The 23,578-nt window shown below is 41.8% G+C and overlaps 2 protein-coding genes across 7 annotated transcripts in view; both read left to right on the top strand.

Moving 5' to 3' along the window:
- Positions 1 to 11,281, top strand: part of lrrc28 (leucine rich repeat containing 28) — a 29,305-nt gene extending 18,024 nt beyond the window's left edge. For 4 of the 5 annotated variants that reach the window (XM_061765427.1, XM_061765426.1, XM_061765411.1 and 1 more), the window contains exons 8-10: positions 2,739 to 2,929; positions 3,552 to 3,711; positions 4,705 to 6,466. In XM_061765427.1, the coding sequence (XP_061621411.1) occupies positions 2,739 to 2,929; positions 3,552 to 3,711; positions 4,705 to 4,774 (421 nt within the window). In that variant the 3' untranslated portion in view covers positions 4,775 to 6,466. Of the gene's footprint in view, positions 1 to 2,738; positions 2,930 to 3,551; positions 3,712 to 4,704; positions 6,467 to 7,312 lie in introns of those variants that run through there. The other variant, XR_009787342.1, reaches the window with a different exon arrangement.
- Positions 11,282 to 11,838: 557 nt separating this feature from the next.
- Positions 11,839 to 23,578, top strand: part of LOC133474098 (synaptosomal-associated protein 25-A-like) — a 49,270-nt gene continuing 37,530 nt past the window's right edge. Inside the window, exons 1-2 of one of the 2 annotated variants that reach the window (XM_061765434.1) lie at positions 11,839 to 11,857; positions 12,584 to 12,716. The gene's annotated coding sequence lies outside the window, so the exon portion shown is untranslated. Of the gene's footprint in view, positions 11,858 to 12,583; positions 12,717 to 23,578 lie in introns of those variants that run through there. The other variant, XM_061765429.1, reaches the window with a different exon arrangement.

Genomic DNA, 23,578 nt, shown 5'->3' with positions numbered 1-23,578 from the left:
TCACCAACGGGTTCGGGGATTGCCGTCACGACAGGCACCAACCACCTTACGGCCACAGCTGCGGTTTGCCGCCTCACCAATGGAGGCGCGGAACATGGTCCACTCGGACTCAATATTCCCCGCCTCCCCCAGGATGTGGGTGAAGTTCTGCCGGAGGTGGGAGTTGAAAATCCTTTGACAGGGGATTCTGCCAGACGTTCCCAGCAGACCCTCACAATACGCTTGGGCCTGCCACGTCAGACTAGCATCTTCCCCCACCATCGGAACCAACTCACCACCAGGTGGTGATCAGTTGACACCTCCGCCCCTCTCTTCACCCGAGTGTCCCAGACATGCGGCCGCAAGTCCAATAACACGACCACAAAGTCGATCATCGAACGGTGACACCCTTATGCTTGAACATGGTGTTCGTTACGGACAATCCGTGGTGAGCACAGAAGTCCAATAACAGAATACCCCTCGGGTTCTGATCCGGGGGGGGCGTTCCTCCCTATCACTCCCTTCCAGGTCTCACTGTCATTGCCCACGTAAGCATTGAAGTCCCCCAGCAAAACGATGGCGTCCCCAGCGGGAGCGCTCTCCAGCACCCCCTCCAAGGACTCCAAAAAGGGTGGGTACTCTGAACTGCTGTTTGGTGCCTAGGCACAAATAACAGTCAGGACCCGTCCCCCCACCCGATGGCGGAGGGAGGCTACCCTCTCGTCCACTGGGGTGAACCCCAACGTACAGGCGCCGAGCCAGGGGGCAATAAGTAAACCCACAGCTGCTCGGCTCCTCGCACCGTGGGCAACTCCAGAGTGGAAAAGAGTCCAACCCCTCTCAAGAGGACTGGTACCAGAGCCCAAGCCGTGTGTGGAGGCAAGCCCGACTATATTGAGTCTGAACTTCTCAATCTCACACAACAGCTCAGGCTCCTTCCCTGCCAGAGAGGTGACATTCCACGTCCCTAGAGCCAGTTTCTGTAGCTGGGGATCGGATCGCCAAGGTCCCCGCCTTCGGCCACCGCCCAGCTCACACTGCACCACTATGGCCCCTCCCACAGGTGGTGAGCCCATGGGAAGGGGGCCCACGTTACCCTTTCGGGCTGTGCCCCGCCGGGCCCCGTGGGTGCAGGCCCGGCCACCAGGCGGTTGCCTTCGAGCCCCACCTCCATGCCTGGTGACCCGCGTCCGGGCAAGGGAAACCTTGATCCATATATTTTGTTCGTCATGGGGTTTTTTTTGGAGCATTGCTTTGTCTTGTCCCTCACCGAGGGACCTGTTTGCCATGGGTGAGCCCTACCAGGGGCGTGAAGCCCCAGACAACTTATCCTCTAGGATCATCGGGACACACAAACCCCTCCACCACGGCTCAAGGAGAGGCCAAGCTGTTTATTGAAATGAAATTGACACTTTTATACTAAGTCCATGTTAGAGAGTCACTCTCTGGAGGTCTAAATAGCCAAAATATGGCACCTTTAAACTTTGTAAAAAGTGAGGAAACTGCTGTTTATATTCAAACTTAAAACAAATTTCAAATATATTTTTTTAAATTCTTAACTGTCATACAGTGTAGCCAAGTGTAGGAGTAGTGTCACATCTCCCTCACATTGACGTTTGGGTTTGAATCTTGGCTGAGGCTCCTCTTTTGTGGAGTTTGCATGGTCTCTCCGTGCTTGAATAATCTAATTGATGCTTGCTGAATCTGAGGTCTGGTGCAAAGTGGAATTGAAACAAACAAACAAACCAAAAAAAGGACATTTTTTAAACAAATTTAAATGAAGTCATCATTTATTGGAAGAATATGTGCCTGATAAAAACATGCAGTTTGAAATAGATAAAATAATCCTTTAGTGTTCGCTGAACTGAGGTGAGGTGAAACAAAATGTCTGTTATTCTTACATTTCACTTGTCATATGTTGTGTGATGTGAGCGATCCAGGACTGGTGTCACAAAATACGGCTGCACAATATTGGAAAAAATGAAATTGCGATTTTTATTTATTTATTTATTATTATTATGTATTTATTATTTTTTTTAAAAACCTTCAATATATATTGCGATGTGAAATAATACAGGCTTGGTGTTGGGAAAGTTCATTTTCTACGCAAACTAGTGGAAAGTTCAATTCACCATTCCAAAAATTTACGTGTGCAGTTCATAATTAAACATTTTGAACTAAGTTCACTGGCCCAAAAATGAACTACTGCATAGTTCTTTTTTCTTTTCAATATTGTATGTTGCTGATGGGCTATTACCCTCAAAATACTGGCATTTCATTTCCCCATTGTTGCCACTCATTCAGTCCACCCTTGTAGCCAGCTGCAGTTTTCACCCTACAATCTCAAAAGCATGAGGAAAAATGTGTTGCTTGAATGGTGTATTTATTTATTTATTTATACTAGGAATTGAAAACAGGACCGTACTCCTTAATGTGCAAACAAAAACACGCAACGAAGTATGACAGGAATGATGGTGAAAGGACACTGATAACTTTTCATTCCCAGCAGCTCTGGCTGACAATATTAACAAAATATTTTATCTTATTATCTTAACGAAAGCATTCTGATACAAATAATAATTTCCCTAGTAGTCAATTTTTACAATTTATGTATTGTATTACAAAACAATCAAGGAACATATTCACTCAGCAACCTCTCTACTCACCCAGTTTGGATTTGAAATACATCTTTTGTGACACTGGTCCTGGTAATTTTCTGAGACCTCATTTAATTCTCACTGTGTGTGATGTGTCAACAGGTGTGGCATGTCTCCACAGGGTGGCATGGCATGCCAGGAAAGCCAGGATGAGGCACTTAGCGAGGCTCTGTTAGGGCTGCCAGCCGAAGTCAAAGCGGTGGCCTCTGAGGCGGACAACGTGGTCCCGCTGGAGGAGCTCGCCATGAGAATGCTGCACCAACTCTACCATCAACAACACATCAACCCCACAGGTGATGCCGCTTCCTGTCTGCCTCATGTCACACGGGCACAGTACCTATCCCCTGCCAATAGCGGGGGACACTAGACACCTTATATGTAAGGTGTATGATACGGTTTACATTCTTCATATAGTGTATATATGCATAATCTATTGCACATTGCAACATGAAAGAAAATATAGCCATTTAAATGATCCGTCCATTTTCCGAAACGCTTTCCCGCACTAGGGTCACGGGCGTGCTGGAGCCTATCCCAGCTGACTCTGAGCGAGAGGCGGGGTACACCCTGAGCTGGTCGCCAGCCACTCGCAGGGCACATAGAAACAATGAACCATTTGCACTCACATTCACTCCTACGGGCAATTTAGAGTCTTCGATTAACCTCCCATGCATGTTTTTGGGATGTGGGAGGAAACCAGAGTACCCGGAGAAAACCAATGCAAACTCCACACGGGCTAGGCCAGATTTTAACCTGGGTCCTCAAAACTGTGAGGCGGACGTGCTAACCAGTCGTCCACCATGCCGCCACATGAAAATAATGAATGTGCTAATCATATAGTCACATTCTGCAAACACAGTGGAGCAATGAGTGCAGGTGTAAATATGAAAACTAATATAAACAGTTCATTTTTAGATGTGAACATCCCGCCTACCATCCCGCTGCCAAAGAGTCTCCTGGATCTACTGCAATTCCCACTAGGTCACTGCCACCGCTGCACTCAAGCCATGTTCACCGTCATCTACCCCAAGCTCTTCCCACTGCGACACACTGCCCTGGCAGGAGTGCACCGCAGGTTTGATACCTATATTTTATCTTTTGATTAATGAAATATAATAAAATGTAATCCCGTAATGAAGAAAATATTGATAAAGAATGAATAGTAATAAATGACGGAGGAGAAAGTATGTCTGAATATGAGCATTTTATAGTGAAAAATGTGAGGTTTTTTTTAAATATGGGAGTTTTTGGGATGTTGAACATTTTTCCCGAGGTAAATTGAATGACCTTAATATTTTAAATTGTCACATCGGTCTGGCTGGAACTGCGTTATAGCAGAGATTAGCCAATTTTGAGGAGCCAAATAGCAGGCAAATTAGTACGCGTTTATACACTGAAATATACGATAACGCTAGACAGCTACATGAACACAGGGACTGGAAACCACACTGGGGAATTTGCATGATTTCGGCAGCAATAGTGGATACAGGAAATACAAAAAGAGCATTAAGGAGAACACGTTTGCCTTCAACTGTGCCCACAATTACAAGATTAGTGCAAGAAATACACTCAAATAAAACATATTGAAGCCATAGTTTATTAACTATTACAATTATTAAAGTAAGGATTATGTTGTGAAACTGGACAGTACTACAAACAATAATGTTACCCTTTTTTAACCCACGGCCACCCATTTCCACAAACAAATGCTAATAATTAAAAGCTACATTAATATTAATTTTAAAAAATGCCTTTTGCGATTTCTTAAAGAAATCTAAATAGTAATATTAAACCTGTATGTGTATGTAGGGTCAGAAGCAGCTGTCATGTCAAACCGTTTTAATCCTGATCTAATCCAGATTTCAACTTTTGAAGTAACGTAAACGCAACCCTCCCAAATCCCATTTAACATGTTAAGACAGTTATAGCTCTGTCCGTTCCTCATCAGATCATTATGTACAGTCTTATTATGTTTTATTAGTTTTTGTTTGAGAACTAAAATGATTCAATGTCTTAAGTCTTTTATTTATCATTGTTGTCTTTTTCTCACTTCTGTCCCCCTCATCAGGACCACAGTCAGTTTTGTGGCGTACTGCTGCTCCAGCCGCTGCCTTCGGACATTTAACCTACAAGGCTGACGTTGTTGCCTCACACTTTAGCGCCGCTGTGTTGACAGTGATGACTGTTTTGCAACTCAGACAATGGGCGTGGGACTATGTGATTGCTGAATAACGCTTTTAACAAAGACGTGAAATTAACAAGCACTTTAAAACTTCTCTTTTTTTGGGGGAGGCGAAAATATTTTGACAGAAGGCACATCATCATGGATTTGTTGACGCATCTTTGATGTAAACTTTCAACCTCTGGCCCTTTTGCCAGTAAACATTAGATGAACTTTCAGTGTTTCTTCTGCTTGCTCCAAGTCTGCTGTCTGTGCAAAACTGTTTTCCATCAATGTACATTTATTAGAGATCCTTGAAATCCAATTTAAGATACATGTACTAGTAAGAAAAACAACTGTCTTTTTATCGGAACGTTTTTTTCCACAACTGCCTTCCACTACTGTATGACCTTTCTGCACAAGTTTGTCAAACAGGTAGGACATGTTACTAGTGAGCACAACTGCACTAATTGACATCTCTGCTCCAAATGTGTCCTACTATTGAGGACGAAGACCATACTAGTACATGGACTTTAAGGTGGGCATGAAGGATATGGAATACTGTAAATGCTCAAACGGCTCCCCATAGCTGTCTTTGGCGTTGTCCAGATGTCCCTGTTGTTACCAGTAATGTCCACTTCCTACAAGGTCTCTGCACAAATGTAAGTACAGTATTGTTGTTGTTGTTGTTGTTTTTTTTTTATCTTAACACCTAGGACTGGGCGATATAGCCTTAAAAGAAACTGATTTTTTAAATTTACTTATTTTTTACAAAAACCTGATTTCCAATTTGATTTGTTTCTGTAAAAACCACTGACAATATTCTTATATATTTTTTCCCCTCCTTTCTTGGATTTGTTTTATTTTTTTCTGGCACAAAACAAGCTTTGAAACTATTTTTTCCAGCAAGTTTTTTTTATTCCCCCCCAGCATTAACTTGCATCAACTTTCACAGAAATAATAATACATTTATATATAGATAAAATATACACACTGATACCTTGATGTACCAGTGCCCCAGCTGAGTTTTTTGAGTTATGCAACTTAGTCTGTGTGTGTGAGATGAACCAAAATTTGAGTTACAAGCGAGCTTCAGACAAACCACCGCTTGGGTGAAGGGAAGATAACGCCGCAATTGAGCCACTGTAATGCCCTCGCAAGGAGAGCCGCAGTGGCCATTGCACTTTCCGCCATCTATCAAACGGGACAAGAACATTAACACGTCCCAGAAGCTCACAGGACAACTAACTAACCATGTTGCCAACATCACTCACTAGGCCATGCCCCGTAGAGGCACACATATAACACGGCAGTTGTGCCTTTCGAGTTCTCCCTATGTACAATAATTACTGTTTACTTTAAAAACCATTTTATTTATTTACATTCTTTTTTCATTTGTTTTCATATCGCTGGACCATATGTATGTTGTCGAAGAGCACTTCGTCCTAACCCATTTTGGGAGGTGAATTGAATGTGAGCACCTCTAAAATTTGACAGATTTTACAGTACTTGTTTGAAATATTGTTTGTAATATTTTAACAACAAAAATGCAGCACCACATTGTTCCACCCAATCCCTCCCACATCTCCCTAGCTGTGCTCTGAGCGCACTGTCTGCACAGAGCATTATCCTGCCTTCCAATAATATACAGTCATGGTGTAATGTGTAACATTTCTTCACTTCTGCAATTCAATACCAACACACTTTTATCATTTGTACCATTCCCAATTTTTGCTGCACTTTTATCGAAGCTCATAGTTTATATTAAGTAAGACTTAACTGGGGTTTGTCCTACTAGGAGATGTTTCAGGTGGTCAGAGACAGCGCCCCTTTCTTGTGTTTGAATTGGAATAAGAGAAGCTAGCTGTTGTGCCATGTGCATGTATTAATATTAAAGCCAAGGTGCTTCTGACAAGCTGACTGGATGCTCATGAACATTAGAACTCCTATTAGGACAGAGAGGGAGGTGCAAAGAGAGGATTTTATAAATTATGATTGCAAGTATTCCTAAAAGTCAATTTTGTGCATTGCATTTCATATACAAGTCCCAAAAATAATTCCAAGGTCCATTTTATTTTTAATTGTAGTGGTCTGGTTTACTCCAGGAAAAAAATGGCTACTATTAACACGTATGTAGAGATGGTCTGGCCTCCCCCCAGTTATTAGTAGGGTTACACTATGTTGGTTTTTAAAAATCCAATTCATTCGTCTTGTGCTATGGCCCATCATTTAATGAACCGTAATTAGATCTGATGGCTTAGTGCACAGACTTTCCAAAAAAGTGTTGTGCTTCCCTTTGATATGTGGGAATAAAACTGAGTTAAAATATACAAAGCAGTGAACTTTAACTTGCCTGGCCGGGAGCTCAGCACCCCTAAGGATCTAAATCCTAAAATTGCCCCTGCCGCCCACCTGTCTCGTGCTCTTTTCTCATGTAGAGTAGTACAGGTGAGGCAAGGTGACCTCTGCAAAATATTTGATGCTTGGAAGCACATTCCATCTTTCGCTTGTCCAGAGTTGGGTCGCGGGGGCAGCTGCTTTCATAGGGAATCCCAGACTTGCCTCTCTCCAGCCACTTGGTCCAGCTCTTCCGGGGAGGATCCTGAGGTGTTCCCAGGCCAACTGGAAGAAATAATCTCCATCTTCCTCTCCCTGATGGGACATGCTGGGAACTCGTCACTAGGGAGGCGTCCAGGGCCAAACCAGATGCCCGAGCCATCTCATCTGGCACCTCATTGTGTCTCTCAATGCGGAGTAGCAGCAGAGCCCCTTCTGGATTACCGAGGTGCTCACCCCATCTCTAAGGGAGAGGAAACTCATTTCGCCCACTTCCGTATCTGTGATCCTGATCCTGAGGTCACCACACACAGCTTGTGACCATAGGTGAAGGCAGGAACGTAGGCCGACCGGTAAATCGACTGGTAAATACCGCTTTACTACGACCGACCGATACAGACTCCACATCACTGCAGACAGTTCACCAATCCGGCTGTCTATCTCCTGCGCCATTCTTCCCTCACACGTGAACTTCTGTCCCAGTCCGCATGAACAAGGAACTATTGAATTCATTAAAATCACAGAAACTATGGGATAATGTAATAAAAGAATATAGACTATATTTTGTCATAAAGTCCCAATAATGAGGCCACCATACCAGAACACCTCAATGCCTCGGCTGTGAAAGTCTGTCCATAAAGGTTATGAACCGAAGCACATACCTCGAGTCGAAAGTTTCCAATGTGGATAAATCACGAAATCTGAATGAACAATGCCCATTTTTAATACATATATTAAGTGTATTTTTTAAATGGCATTCCATTACATGTTTGCCTGTGGTGGTTTTTTGGAGCGTGTGTGAGTCAATGCCTTTGACAGGATGGTGTGCTTGTGCTCGTGCGTGTGTGTGTGTGTGTGTTAATACATCATGCAACAGCCAAGTAATTTCCTGCCTGTAGGTCACGCTGGCTGGCTGGGTGGGGGCGACGCTGCTCAGCCTGCTGGAGATAACATGCTGTGAAATGTCATGTCATGACACAAAAATGAACATTTGGAAGGGTTGTTTGTCTACAAGTTAGCTTTTCACAGTATTTAAAAATATGGATGTTATTTCTTGGATGTGGAGTTGTGTTCCCTGCAAAAATGTGTTGCGTTTGTCCCCGAAAAGAAGCAGGCTGGCGACGACGACGAGGAGATGAGCAGTCAGATGTGTGAAGTGATGTTACCGACGGCCGCAAAGTGACAGGCGGCAGTGGGAACATGATCGACAGCTCAATTCATCCTCCGGCCCCCACTCCAACATGGCATCCGTGTGCCACGTCACTTCTCCTTTTATTACATTTTAAGATATTTTTCATCTCATTTCATTTTTTTCTTCATAACCTCCTTCTTAGTGTTTTCCTCCCTGAGTCTAAATTTGTTTATTCTCTCACCCATACATCTATCCTTCGCTTAAATCTCCTTTTCTGTCTTCCTTTATTCCTCCTCCCTTCCTCCTCAGACCTGCTTTTATTCTACTTTCCTTTCTGACCTCCAAACCAGCTTTTTTTCCAAACATATTTGTTTTCCTTCCTTTATTCCTTAACTGCTTTTTATTCTTGCATTCTTCCTTTGCTGAAACCTACGTTTCTGCCATCCTCTCTGACCTTTTTCATTACCTCCTTCCTTCCCATCAGTTTGGAACATTCCGTAGAGGAACAGGTTAATTGAAAACAGGTGAGTGTCATGATTGGGTGTAAAAGGAGCATCCCCAAAAGACTCAGTTGTTCACAAGCAAGGATGGCGAGGTTCACCACTTTGTGAACAACTGTGTGAGAGCAAATAGTCCTACAGTTTAAGAAGAATGTTTCTCAAGGTAAATTTGCAAGGAATAAGGGATTTCATCATCTCCGGTCCATAAGCGGCAAGGCCGAAAACCAACAGTGAGTGATTCATAGACTTTCGATCCCTCAGTGGGCACTACATTAAAAGCCGGCATCATTGTGTAAAGGATATTGCCACGTGGCCTCGGGAGCACTTCAGAAAACCATTGTCAGGTAACAAGGTTGCTACATCGAGAAATGTAAGTTCAAATTCTAGCATGCAAAGTGAAAGCCATATATCAACAACACCCCAGAAACGCTGCCATCTTCTCTGGGCCCGAGCTCATCTGAGATGGACTGAAGTGGAAAACTGTTCTGTGGTCTGACGAGTCCACATTTTGAATTGTTTTTGGAAATCATGGATGTCATGTCCTCCGGGCCAAAGAGGACCAATCCAGTTCAAAAGTCAGCATCTTTGATGGTATGGAGGTGTGTCAATGCCCATGGCATGGGTAACTTGCACATCTGTGGAGGTACCATTAATACTAAAAGATACATACAGGTTTTGGAGCAACATACTGTATGCTGCCATCCAAGCAAAAGTCTTTTTCAGGGATTTCCCTGCTTAATTCAGCAAGGCAATGCCAAGCCACATTGTGGATGTGTTTTAACAGTGTGGCTTTGTAGTAAAAGAGTGCTAGTACTAGATTGGCATGCCAACAGTCCAGACCTGTTGCCCTTGAAAATGTTTAGCGCATTATGAAGCGCAAAATATGACAACTGAGACACCGGCCTGTTGAGCAACTGAAGTTGTACATCAAGCAAGATTGGGAAAGAATTCCACCTACAAAGCTTCAACAGTTAGTGTGCGCAGTTCCCAAATGTTTACTGAGTGTTGTTAAAAAGAAAGATGATGTAACACAGGGATAAACTTGCCCTTCTCCCAACTTTTTGGGAACGTGTTGCAGGCATCAAATTCAAAATGAGTGAATATTTGCAACAATAAAAAAAAAAGTGTATCAGTTCGAACATTAAATATTTTGTCTTTGTAGTTTGCAAACCATAGTATTTAATCGTGATTTATGGTTTACACAAGGTCCCAGCTTCATTGGAATTGGGGTTTGTACTTTTTCTACCTTCTGTCTCTTCTTTTGGACCTCCTTCGTGCCTTCCACCCCCTCAGACCTGCTTTTCTTCCCAACGTCCAACCTTTTCACTTTCCTTCCCGCCTTTCTACCTACCCGATTTTTATTCATGCATCCTTACATCGGTCCTTACTTTGCTTAAACCTCCTGTTGCTTCATTCCTTCCTGCCTTCCTTTTTGCCTTCCTTCCACCTCAGAATAGCGTTTTTCTTCTTTCCTTCCTGACCTCCTTCTTTCAAACCCTCTTTTTTGCATCCCACCCCTTTTCTTGAAAGTACTCTTCTATGCCCCCCTCCTTACATTTTGATCTCTTTTATGCCCTTCCTTCCATCACCCCCAATTTCATTCAAAATTGGAACATAAGCCCTCAATCATCAGTAATATGCTGGTCTGGACATGTGAAGGCAGGATGGTGCCTACTTAGCTCAGCTGGTACAGCCACTCATCCACTGATCAACCAGTTGGTGGTTTGAATACAAGAGATAACTATTTAACAGTATTTTGCAATTATAAAATACAGTAAGATACTCTTGAAATCCACTGTTCATTAAAAACGCTGTTTTATGCTGTTAAATTAGTTATTTACTGTTATTATTACTGCTGTTATTTTAAAAATTATTATAAAATACAGTAACATACTGTTGTAAATTCACCGTGAATTAATAGCAATTTGTTTGTGTGTCCAATACTGCTTTAGAATCCACTTTCTTTGTTCTTGACTCAAATTATTTGCCATTAATCACTGTGCCTGTTAAATAAAATAAAGTAGGTTAATATAATAAGCACTGTATATGCCAACTTTTGTCCGACTCTATATTTTGAGCATTTTGTGGATTTGTATGTAATTCAATGCAGCATACAACTATTTACTTTAGTAGCACATTAATAATCTTCACTTCATCATCTGTTTTCATGATATACGTGCATATATATCATCAAAGTGAATTTTTAAATTATAATAGAATTATGGTAATAACAGTGTATGTTTTATCCTCTGGGCTGTATTTTTATCTACTTTATTTTATTTCACCCTGTTTTTTGTCACTAATAAAAATGTGGAAAACTTTAGAATTTTTTTTAAATTGTAATTTTGTTCTATTTTATTCACCTTTCCATTTCATTAAAATTAAATTAAAATTGAATATGAAGAATTTGACAAAAAAACATTTGCAATAATACAACTACGACTACTACAATTAATAATAATGATTAAACCCAGCCTTGGGGATTTACTTTCATTGTATTTTATGTCATGCAGTTTTTATTTAAACATTTTTTTATTGATGTTTGTTGTCATCACTCAAAATTATGAACATGCCAAAAAATATTTTGAAACTTATATTTATGTTTTCGGCAGTACAGTGAATGACTGGTTTGCACATCCGCCTCACAGTTCAGAGGTTGAGGGTTCAAATTCAGTCTCGGTTTTCTCTGGGTACTCCGGTTCAGCCCCCACATTCCAAAAACATGGGTGGTAGGTTAATTGAACTCTAAATTGTCCTCAGGTGTGAATGCTTGTTTGTTTCTCTGTGGCCTGCGATTGGGGTGTACCCCACCTCTCGCCCAAAGTCAGCTGGGATAAGCTTCATCATACCCGCGAGCTGCGACTCTCGAAACGTAAGTGGAAGTGGTACAGAGAATGGATGAATGGATATTTGTTTTATTTTGCTCACCTTTTCTTTTCACGAAAAATATAGGATGAATGAAAATTAACATTAAAATGATCAAAATGTACAAAAATATTACTGCAGCAGATACAAAAAAAATGAACGATCATTATTAGTTGTAGTAGTGCTATTGTCGCCATGTTTATTTTAAATAATTTTATTTCCTATCACCCTGGATTTTTTTCATCATTAAAAAAATATAATTGTATATATTCTTACTAATAGTGATAATCGTAATTTTTGCGTTATTTTATTTATGTATTCATCTTTTTCCGTTTTAATCTTTGCTCTGTGACGTCAGAGGGTGCGGCCATTTTGTCACCGAGCCTGACGTTGTCGGGCAGGAAGCTGGGTGAGTAAATCGTCAAAATAAGAGTCAGGCGGAATAAAACCATCCACTCAGCAGTACAGATTAAAAATAACATAGACATAATATGTGCCACAAGAGTGGCTCGAACGCTGTATTACTCTCCATTGTAATAAACAGAAAAGCCATTTTGGAAAGAAACGGCACCAAATGTTGATAAATGTGGGGTTTCTATTGTCATATTTCCTTTGAAAGCACTTTTGCTTCTTACCATCCTTACAAGAAATTCCATTTTCCCCCTAGTGTAACATCGGATATAAAAATGACAAGTGTAAGACTTGAAGTGAGCCTCGCCGTCTTATTTTGTAGAATCCCCAATGACGCGGTGGCGTCCGCTCGCCACTCGACGGCTGCCGGCGCAGCTCGCTGTTCCATCTGTGAGCGGCATCGTGCACGGCACGTTGGGAGAAAGACGCGACCAGGACTAACCAAAGCTGCTCAGGTTGGTCTTTTCTTCTTTTTCTTCCTCTTTCCTCTTTTTACCCTTTCTCCTTCCACGGTTTCATTTGCTTCTTCAACGTGGTCATTTTCTTTTTCTGCGCTTAATAAAAAAGAGACAACTTTGACGACGCCTTTGAACAAATGTTGTCTTTTTCTTTGCTTTTTTTTTTTACACAAGACTTGTGGTGGATTTAATAATCTGGATATTATTAATAGTGTTTGTTTGTAATTTATTGCCGAGTTGCGGTGGCGCCTTTGTGAGAGTTTCAGCACCGAGGAGAGCTCCGAGTGCGCGAGTCAACCATGCTACTCGCGGGGATTAGGGACCTCGACCCACGGACCGCAAATGGCAACAAAATCGCCAATAGCAAACGCCCTCCACTCCTAAAAATATACACAATTTTACTGCATTAGTATTTAAACCCCAAATATACCACATACTATGATCCCAAAACAATTTCATATCCATTTCATCTCATTTTAGAATATTACCCTTGAAGAAAATTGGCTTTCAGATAAGCATGGATAAATACAGTGGATATATAAAGTCTACACACCACTATTCAAATGCCAGGTTTTTGTTATACAAACAGAGGCCAAGATTTCCACTGTTTCCACCCTTAATGTGGCCTATAACTACAACTCAACTAAAAAATAAAAATACAAAATGAAATCATACAGTACACAAGTGTACACACCCTCTTATAACTGGGGATGTAGCTGTGTTCAGAACACCACATTCAAACTCAGCACACACATCCCTCCATTTAAAGTGCTTCTTATGAACCCCAATTGAAGTTCACATGTTCTAGTGCATTTGCAGTTCTTCACCAATTTTGCATTAGTGGCCTGCAAGGGGCCAGTGTTTTTGTGAGAGACACATTCACCCTACCTCTAACTAACGTTAGTTAACATTAACGCAACACAAAACCAAGCAAGCCTGCAGCAGTAGGCTGTTGTGTCATATACTGGTTGCTGAAATGTTGGGTATTCCTCTCCATTGCTTTTTATCTAGTTCAAAACGAAGAGAGGGAAAAAATTATGACCAATTACTGCACCATAAAGACAAATAACAATGAGGCCGACGTTAAAACCGAGCCAGGTGATGGTGTTGCGACAGCTGAAGAAATTAACATTGCAAAGAGGATCTATACAGCAAAGTTGGAAAATCAGTTTAGCGCAAACGACTCTAAATCAGTCTGGCATGCATTCCAATCGCTGACTAATTACAAGCGACGATCCCCCCAAACTGAGAACAATAGCACACTAGCCAACGACTTGAATTCCTTCTACTGCAGATTTGAAAAGGACAGTTTCACACCACACACCCGCGACCACAATCACACCTCTGACTTCTGCGTTAACCATCCATGAACAGGATGTGAGACGCATCTTCAAACAACAAAAGATTAACAAAGCGGCAGGCCCGGACCACCATCCTGCCTCAAAGTCCGCGCGGACCAGCTCGCTCCAGTCTTCACTCAGATCTTCAATAGATCTCTGGAAATGTGCGAAGTTCCATCCTGTTTCAAACGCTCCACCATCATTCCAGTCCCCAAGAAACCTGCAATCTCGGGTCTGAATGACTACAGGCCTGTCGCTTTGACATCTGTGGTCATGAAGTCCTTTGAACGTCTCGTGCTGGACCACCTCAAGAGTGTCACAGGTCCCCTACCAAGCGAACAGATCTGCGGATGACGCAGTCAACATGGGACTGCACTTCATCCTAGAACACCTCGACAGTGCAGGGACCTACGCGAGGATCCTGTTCGTGGACTTCAGCTCAGCGTTCAACACCATCATCCATGAACTCCTTTCATCCAAGCTTCTCCAGCTCAGCGACTCACCTGCCATCTGCCAGTGGATTTACAGCTTTCTGACGGGCAGGACACAGCAGGTCAGGCTGGCGGAGGCCACCTCATCCACACGCAGCATCAGCACTGGGGCGCCCCAAGGTTGTGTCCTCTCTCCGCTGCTCTTCTCTCTCTACACGAACGACTGCACCTCAGCGAACCCGACTGTCAAACTCCTGAAGTTTGCAGATGACACCACTGTCATCGGCCTCATCAAGGACGGTGACGAGTCTGCATATCGACAGGAAGCGGAGCGGCTGGAGCTGTGGTGCGGCCGACACAACCTGGAGCTGAACACGCTCAAGACTATAGAGATGATCGTGGACTTTAGGAGGCATCCTTCGCCACAGCTGCCCCTCACGTTGTCCAGCTGCCTTGTGTCAACCGCCGAGACCTTCAAGAATTACAATCTCTCAGGACCTGAAGTGGGCGACCAACATCAACTCCGTCCTCAAAAAGGCCCAGCAGAGGATGTACTTCCTGCGGCTTCTGAGAAAGCACGGCCTGCCACCGGAGCTGCTGAGACAGTTCGACACAGCGGTCATCGAATCAGTCCTGTGTTCTTCCATCACAGTCTGGTTTGGTGCTGCTACAAAAAAGGACAAACTCCGACTGCAACGGACAATCAAAACTGCTGAAAGGATTGTCGGTACCCCCCTACCCACCCTTGAGGACTTGCCCTTTGCACAATGGTCATTGCACCGGACTATTGCGATATTAGTCATTCGAACTGCTCTAAGTGCTAGAGGACTCTGCATCTTTTTGCACAATTGTTTTTTGTCAATGTCTTTATGTCTCCAAAGTGTTCTGTAAATTGACTGTCTGTTGTACTAGAGCGGCTCCAACTACCGGAGACAAATTCCTTGTGTGATTTGGACATACTTGGCAAATAAAGATGATTCTGATTCTGATTCTGAAGAGAAGCGAGTTGAGAGAGAGCCAGAGGACCTGGGAGAGAGTTTTTTAGGGAAAGGACACAGAGCAGGATAAAGTCAGTTCAAGATCCTGAGAGCGGGAAGGCTGAGAGTGAGATCCAAGCAGAGCGTCAAACACGGACGGACAATATACAAGTACAATATGTGCATCCGCAAGCGCTGGACCATCAGATTTATGATGTTGAAACACTTGCCTGCTAAGTGTGTGCGTGTGTGTTACTGCATTAAAATGAACATTAAATTCATGTTTATTTAACAGCGACTACACATACAACATTGCCAGCATTGAAGCAATTTAGACAATTGTGTATGTGTATCTGTTTATTTTGAACTACAGACAAAAAGCAACGCAGAAGAATACACAACATTTCAGCAACTGAGTATATATTTGTTACAATAGGCTACTGTTGCGGGCTTGCTCGGTTTTCTGTTGTGGTAAAGTTAAAACTACAATGCACAACTTTATTTTTTTTTATTTTTTATATATTTACCCAAGCCACTACTAGAGGAGGTGATGCAATGCTGTTTAAGCCTATCAGCTCCTCTAACACCTTGCTGTATTTTTCAGTAGTTTATTGTTTTTTTTTTTATTTAGTGTCTACCGTATACATTCCCGCGCTGGCGCATTTAGTGGCGCACCAGAAATGACGCAGAAGGAAATAACGGCACGGAAATGAGTCATTTTGCCAAGCAATGGGAGGAGCGAGGTTGTAAAACGCTCACTGAAAATATAATTTTGTGTTTCTGTGGCATAACACAGTCATGCACTAATTACTGTGTAAGTAGAAACAATAATAAAAATCTACCTCTTTTCGAGGAGCCGTTGCCTGCCAGTAGCGGTGTGGGTGGTCACGACCCAGCACTCCTTTCGTCCTTGCTGATCTGTTTTTATTGCTTTTGTTGAACCTTATCTGATTTCTTTTAACGTGTAAGTTAACTTGCTAGTGACCAAGCGACGTGGTTTGCCAGAACCTTTATCCACTTGATTGTAACTTTGAGTGTCATGGAGAGGTTCCTCTCTGCTGTGCCGCGACTTCCTTAATCTCCCTACGGACATCAGTTGCCGGTGACATACAGCTGAGGTCCAGAGACGTGACACAAAAAGCATGATTGAGAGGGAAAACGAGGAAGAGGAGCAGGACAACAGGCGAAAAACGTCTTGCATGTCCTGCTGTCAAGTAGGAAGCGACCCGCCCCGCACTCGCTGTACATTGAGCCATTGGATATGTGGGTGAATGTTTTGATGCTCCACATACAGTATGTTGTACAACCCCAACTCCAATCAAGTTGGACATTGTGTTAAACATAAATAAAAACAGAATACAATGATTTGCAAATCATGTTCAACCTATATTTAATTGAATACACTACAAAGACAAGATATGTAATGTTCAAACTGATAAACTTGATTATTTTCAGCAAATAATCCTTAACTTAGAATTTTATGGCTGCAACACGTTCCAAAAAATCACTGTGTTCCATCACCTTTTCTTTTAACAACATTCAATAAATGTTTGAGGACACTTAATTGTTGAAGCTTTGTAGGTGGAATTCTTTGCCATTCTTGCTTGATGTACAGCTTCAGCTGTTCAACAGTCCGGGTCTCCGTTTTCGTATGTTACGCTTCATAATGCGCCACCCATTTTCAATGGGAGACAGGCCTGGACTGCAGGCAGACCAGTCTAGTACCCGCACTCTTTTACTACGAAGCCACGGTGTTGTAACACTCGCTGAATGTGGTTTGGCATTGTCTTGCTGAAATAAGCAGGGGCGTCCATGAAAAAGACATTGTTTGGATGGCAGCATATGTTTCTCCAAAACCTGTATGTCCCATTCTGCTTTAATGGTGCCTTCACAGATGTGTAAGTTACCCATGCCATTGGCACTAACACAGCCCCATACCATCACAGATGCTGGCTTTTGAACTTGGCGTCAATAGCAGTCCAGATGGTTATTTTCCTCTTTGGTCCGGAGGACACGAGGTCCACAATTTCCAAAAACAATTTGAAATGTGGACTCGTCGGACCACAGAACACTTTTCCACTTTGCATCAGTCCATCTTAGATGAGCTCGGGCCCAGAGAAGCCGGCGGCGTTTCTGGGTGTTGTTGATGAATGGCTTTTGCTTTGCATTGTAGAGTTTCAAATTGCACTTACGGATGTAGCACCGAACTGTATTCACTGACATTGGTTTTCTGAAGTGTTCCTGAGCCCATGTGGTGATATCCTTTACACATTGATGTCGGTTTTTGATGCAGTGCCTCCTGAGGGATCGAAGGTCACGGGCATTCAATGTTGGTTTTCGGCCTTGCCGCTTACATGCAGTGATTTCTCCAGATTCTCTGAACCTTTTGATGATATTATGGACCGGAGATGATGAAATCCCTAAATTCTGTGCAATTGTGCATTGAGGAACATTGTCCTTAAACTGTTTGACTATTTTCTCACGCGGTTGTTCACAAAGAGGTGAACCTCGCCCCATCTTTGCTTGTGAATGACTGAGCAATTCAGGGAAGCTCCTTTTATACCCAATCATGGCACCCACCTGTTCCCAATTAGCCTGTTCATCTGTAGGATGTTCCAAACCGGTGTTTGATGAGCTTCCCTCAACTTTCTCAGTCTTTTTTGCCACCTGTCCCTGTTCATCGCGACACAACGGACCGCTTTGTTGTAATGCTGAATTCCAGCAGTAGGGGACGCCGAAAATCGCGGTTTATAGCTTGAAGCAACGTTAGCTCGAAGCTCGCAATCAACTCAAGGTGACTTTAACTCCTGGTCTAGCAGGCTGCTATTATAATCCATAAAGTTATCAAAATACATTTCTTGAGCAGAAGTCTTGTAGCAATACAATATCGTTCGCGGTAATCGTTTCACGCTGGTTCAGGCTGCCTCGTCGGGTGGATGCCGTTGACGTCTAGCTTGTGGCATTTGTCAGCAAAAATTATTATTGACTGCCATTTTCAGTGGAGCAATATAATAAAATATCCTGTGGTTTGACACATCCGCCTCGAATTTTGAGCCACAGATAGACATTAGTTCCGTCTTTTAAATCTGCGCTGTATGACAATTTTAATATTGACAGTACTGTATTTTTATCACAAAAACGTGGCATTTGAACAGTGGTCTGTAGACATTTTATATCCACTTTTTGTAAACAGTAAGCAAAGTCTTCTTAAGCAGATGAGCACGTGTGTGTGAGCGCGCGTGTGCGCATGCGTGTGTGTGTGATCAGGAATAAAGTGGCGTCCCAATGGAGCGTCTTTCCTTAACGCAGGATGTTTTGTTCTCCCTCTGCCACAATAGTCAATCAATCCATCAATACTTTGTTACTGGAGCAACTTTCACGATTAAAACACGTCCAATTAGCAGTATATGTGCATCTATTTTACTTGACCCCAGCATATTCACAATTCAGCACTCGAGGATTCACCATTTTTTTCAATGTTTTTCTTTTTGTCTTTTTCTTTTTTTTCAGGGTGGTGGGTGGGGGTAACCAATCCCAAAACAAAAGCTAGAAGTTTTGGGGTTTAAAAAAAAAAAAAAAAAAAAAAAAAGGTGTTCCGTGACTCCATTTGTTACCTGAAACGTTCTTAAACAGAGGTAATTTTTCCCATTGAAATGAATGGAAATGCACTTCATCCGTTCCAGCCACAAAATGTAATTATAATTATCATTGTGTAGTTTAAAAATAAATATAGAGCAATATGGAAATAAGTGAAAACACACTATTTTAAAGAAATAAAACGCTAAATAATGTCACGGGAACATTCTGATTCAGGTGTTTTTTTCTTTTGTCAGTTTCTTTTCTAATTCACTGGTTGATTGTGGCACAACAAACCGATCCAGGGAAACTTCATTTTCTGTTCTGAAAAAACAAATCTGAAAGTGGGATGTCACATTGCCATTTAAAAGATTAATTGATCTGTTGAGCAGTTTTCTGCGCATTTCTTTAGATATTTTTTTTATTGCCTTGCTCACGCTATCACCAAGGAGTACTGTCTCATTATTGTCAGTCTAATGAAGAGCAACAAAGCTCAATCTTTCGCAGATTGGGAGCCTTTTGATTCATATTTTTTTTAGAAAATGTTTAGCATGACGACAGCGCACCTCTTTCAGTCTTCATTCATAAAGTGGCAGCTGCTTGTTGCATCTGATTGGCTAAATCTGCATAAAAGCGGAACTTCCGCTGAGGGAATGCTATTTTGACATGATTATGCCAACATTAACCGTTTGCTGTTTTAATTAATGAGACACTACAATTCAATAAATAACTTAGCACATCTGCCTCACAGTTCTAGGGACCGGGGTTCAAATCCCGGCCCCGCCTCTTTGGAGTTTGCATGTTCTCTCCATGCCTGCGTGCGAATGGTTGTTTGTTTATATGTGCCCTGCGATTGGCTGGCGACCAGTTCAGGGTGTACCCCGGCTACCTGCCGAAGATAGCTGTGATAGGCTCCAGCGGCCCGCGACCCTAGTGAGGATAAGCAGTAAAGAAAATGGATGGATGGATGGACATACATACTGTAACTAGTATTTTCTGACGAAAAGAAAGTGATTTTGGGCCTTTTTTATTACGTCAATCACAAACGCTGTTACATTTGTGATTGGATGATCGAGGTTGTGGAGGCGGAAGTTCTGCCTTGAACAGATTTCCGCCCTACGCCGCGGAGCGGACAACTCGTTTTCAGTTTACATCCAAGCGTTATGCACAGAGTCAAGGATTGTGTCGCAGCGCGAGTAGAAGCACAACATAGATCCTTCCGTTCGTCCATACCAAGACTTTTCGCAAACCGAAAATAATACGTAACTAAGGGTAAGTTTTCTATGAAAAATGTGGACGTAACCCGAATTATTCGCAAACAGAGATTCTTTTTTTCAATGCAACTATAATGGCCGTCTATTATTTGCACATTTTTGCTATTCACCGTCAGGCTTGGTCCCTATCCCTGGCGAATAGCAGTGGACCATGGTATATATACAGTATGTACTGTATGTGTTGAAATGAGTCAAAGGCATGTAAGCGGTAGCGCGTCGACTGGTGTCCACTTGTGTGTGTGTAGAGGAGCCATATTTAGTCACTTACAGTAAGTGGGTGTTTGAAATGGACCCACCTGCCTCAGTATAAGGTAGTGGAACCACATGATTTGTCCTCCTAGTAATAAGAAAAGTGGTGTTTTCAGAAAAATACATGTAAACTCTAAACTACAATAATACTCAAATTAAAAGTGAAAGTGAATCATATTAATAAATACAAAACTTTTAATAATACTATAAAATAATAAATAATAATGAATAGATCGATAAATTCAGGCACGGTGTACGACTGATTAGCAAATCTGCCTCACAGTTCTGAGGACCTGGGTTCAAATCCGGGCTCGCCTGTGTGGAGTTTGCATGTTCTCCCCGTGCCTGCGTGGGTTTTCTCCGGGCACTCCGGTTTCCTCCCACATCCCCAAAACATGCGTGGTAGGTTAATTGAAGACTCTAAATTGCCCCTAGGTGTGAATGTGATCATAATAATAATGCGGTGGAAAAATTCTTGAAAAATAGAAGTTAAATCATATTTACGAAGTAGAACAACCTGGCCACCTCGCAGTTCTGCGGTTCAGGCTTTGAATCTCAGATACAGCCTGCATGGCTAAAGTGTATGATCATATAAATTTTCTTCATAATTAGAAATATAATTTCCAGGAAAAAATACATCGAAATGGATAAATACATGAACATAAATGTAATGTAATGTTTTTCTTTTGGCTTTTTTAAAAAAAAATTTTTTTATTTATTTATTTTTTTTATTACTCCCAAAGAAAGCCCTCGTCTTATTTTGGCACTTGTATGACTGACAAATCCTGTAAAGTTGTTAACATATTTTTTAGGGCCACAGCTTGACCCTGGATTCTGGTCTTATGGGACACAAAATCTGTACAAAATTGAGGACCATAGCAGGCATCCTGGTCCAGATTTATTGGAGCTACTACTATTAATAATAATAATAACAGGTGGCACGGTGATCGACTGGTTAGCACATCTGCCTCACAGTTCCGAGGACCCGGGTTCACATCTGGCCTCGCTTGGGTGGAGTTTGCATGTTCTCCCCGTGCCAAGTATGTCAATAAGTGAGTATCCTACATAGAGAAGCCAAAGTGAAAGAAAAAGCATTTATGGAAGAAAAGAAAGTGGTTTGTGTCTTATGTAAATGTGTGTGCGCGCGTGCGTGCGTGTGTATTAATCCAGTGGGTTTTATGCTCAGTGAATGAGACAGTGGGGCTTTGCAGTGATTATCCCCCGCAGGCAGGCAGGCAGGCAGGCAGGCCGGCAGGCCTCCCCTGATGATTGCTTTGAATGTGCTGCCGTCTTTCCCCATCCCACGTGTCCCTCCTCCGTATTCCCAAACATTCCCACATTTCAGACGAAACATGTTGGAACATTTACGTGAGTTTGTGCTACAAATCAGGGGTGGGCAAAGTATGGCCCGCAGGCCACATACAGTAATGCCGCTTTAATCCGCCCCCGAGACTCATTTAATATTTCTTAGTCATTTTGCATTCCCACCCCCCCCTAAATTGGGTTGGTTAAAAATCAATAATTCATATTATTATCTCATTAAATAATGAATAAAACATTATATCGATTCATTAAACAAGGCAAATTCCTGCCTAATTTCTACATTAAAAAAATCATTTTTGTTTTTTGATTGTTTGCTGCATCGTCAAGCTTGTAGAGACAATACATTTTTGGATTTGTTTGCTGTAAGGTATAATCATCAAAATTATACATACATATTTAAAAAATCATGAAATATTTCACCCTGAGTGTGTGCAGTGCAATATGAGTTTCATTTTTGGAATTGATCTACCTAACTCAATTAAGCTTTTGACACTATTCTAATTGATTGACATACGGATGGATAAATGAATGGATAGATAAATAATTTAATAATTATAATAAATTACTAAATAGTTAACTTAAAAATGAGCATAGATTAGGCAGTACGGTGGACGACTGGTTAGTTTCAAATGCCGGCCCCGCCTGTGTGGAGTTAGCATTGGCTGGCGACCTTGGCTTGCTGGAGCCTATCCCAGCTATCTTCACCCGGAACTGGTCGCCAGCCAATCGCAGGGCACATAGAAACAAACAACCATTCACACCTACGGTCAATTTAGAGTCTTCAATCAACCTAGCATGCATGTTTTTGGGATGTGGGAGGAAACCGGAGTGCCCGGAGAAAACCCACGCAGGCACGGGGAGAACATGCAAACTCCACACACGCAAGGCCGAGATTTGAACCCCGGTCCCCACAACTGTGAGGCAGATGTGCTAACAAGTCGTACACTGTGCCTGTATTTATCTATTCATTTATTATTTTATTGTATTATTAAATGTTTTGTATTTATTAATATTACTCACTTTAACTTTTAATTTTAGTATTATTGTGGTTTATAGTTTAACCACCGTGCCACCTAATTACAAAAATATTGGTAAAATCAACAATTATAAGTAGTCTAAATAATAAAATTTAAATGAGTGCATGATTATCTTTTTATTACAAAAAAACAATTTTACATGAAGTACAACAAATATAAAAAAAAAAAAGACTTTTTAAATGAATTACGATCAATGCAATTTGATAATGAGTATGAATAAATAATTATAGTTAAATTAATTGTAAATAATATTTTAAGGAGAATTTTTTTATTCAAATAAATGATTTTGCATAGATTTCATTTACATTCGCACACAATTTTTCACCTGCCTTACGTCCTTGTGTCTGTGTTAAAAGCCAAACATCAAAAGTTTCCCCAACCCTGAAGTAAATGATAGCAGCTCGCACTTTTCCTCCTCTCCATCCTTCCGGGTCCGCAGTTGCCATTACGTAACGGAAGAAAAAAGGTGGAGAATTAAATGTGCGCCATCATCTTTCCTTCAGCTGTAATAAAAAAACAAAATGTACGTAGATTGCGGTGACGTTTGTTGACACAAATAGCCCCAAAAGTCATGTTTTTAGGCACGCCACAGTGACAGCAGATTTCTCTCTGCGGGTGACTCCTCGCCTCTCCACAGGCTCACTTTAATGCG

The sequence above is a fragment of the Phyllopteryx taeniolatus genome, chromosome 2, assembly GCF_024500385.1.
Source record: "Phyllopteryx taeniolatus isolate TA_2022b chromosome 2, UOR_Ptae_1.2, whole genome shotgun sequence".
Lineage (NCBI taxonomy): Eukaryota > Metazoa > Chordata > Actinopteri > Syngnathiformes > Syngnathidae > Phyllopteryx > Phyllopteryx taeniolatus.
The sequence above is the reverse complement of the archived record's forward strand: the minus strand, read 5'-3'. Positions and strand labels throughout refer to the sequence as shown.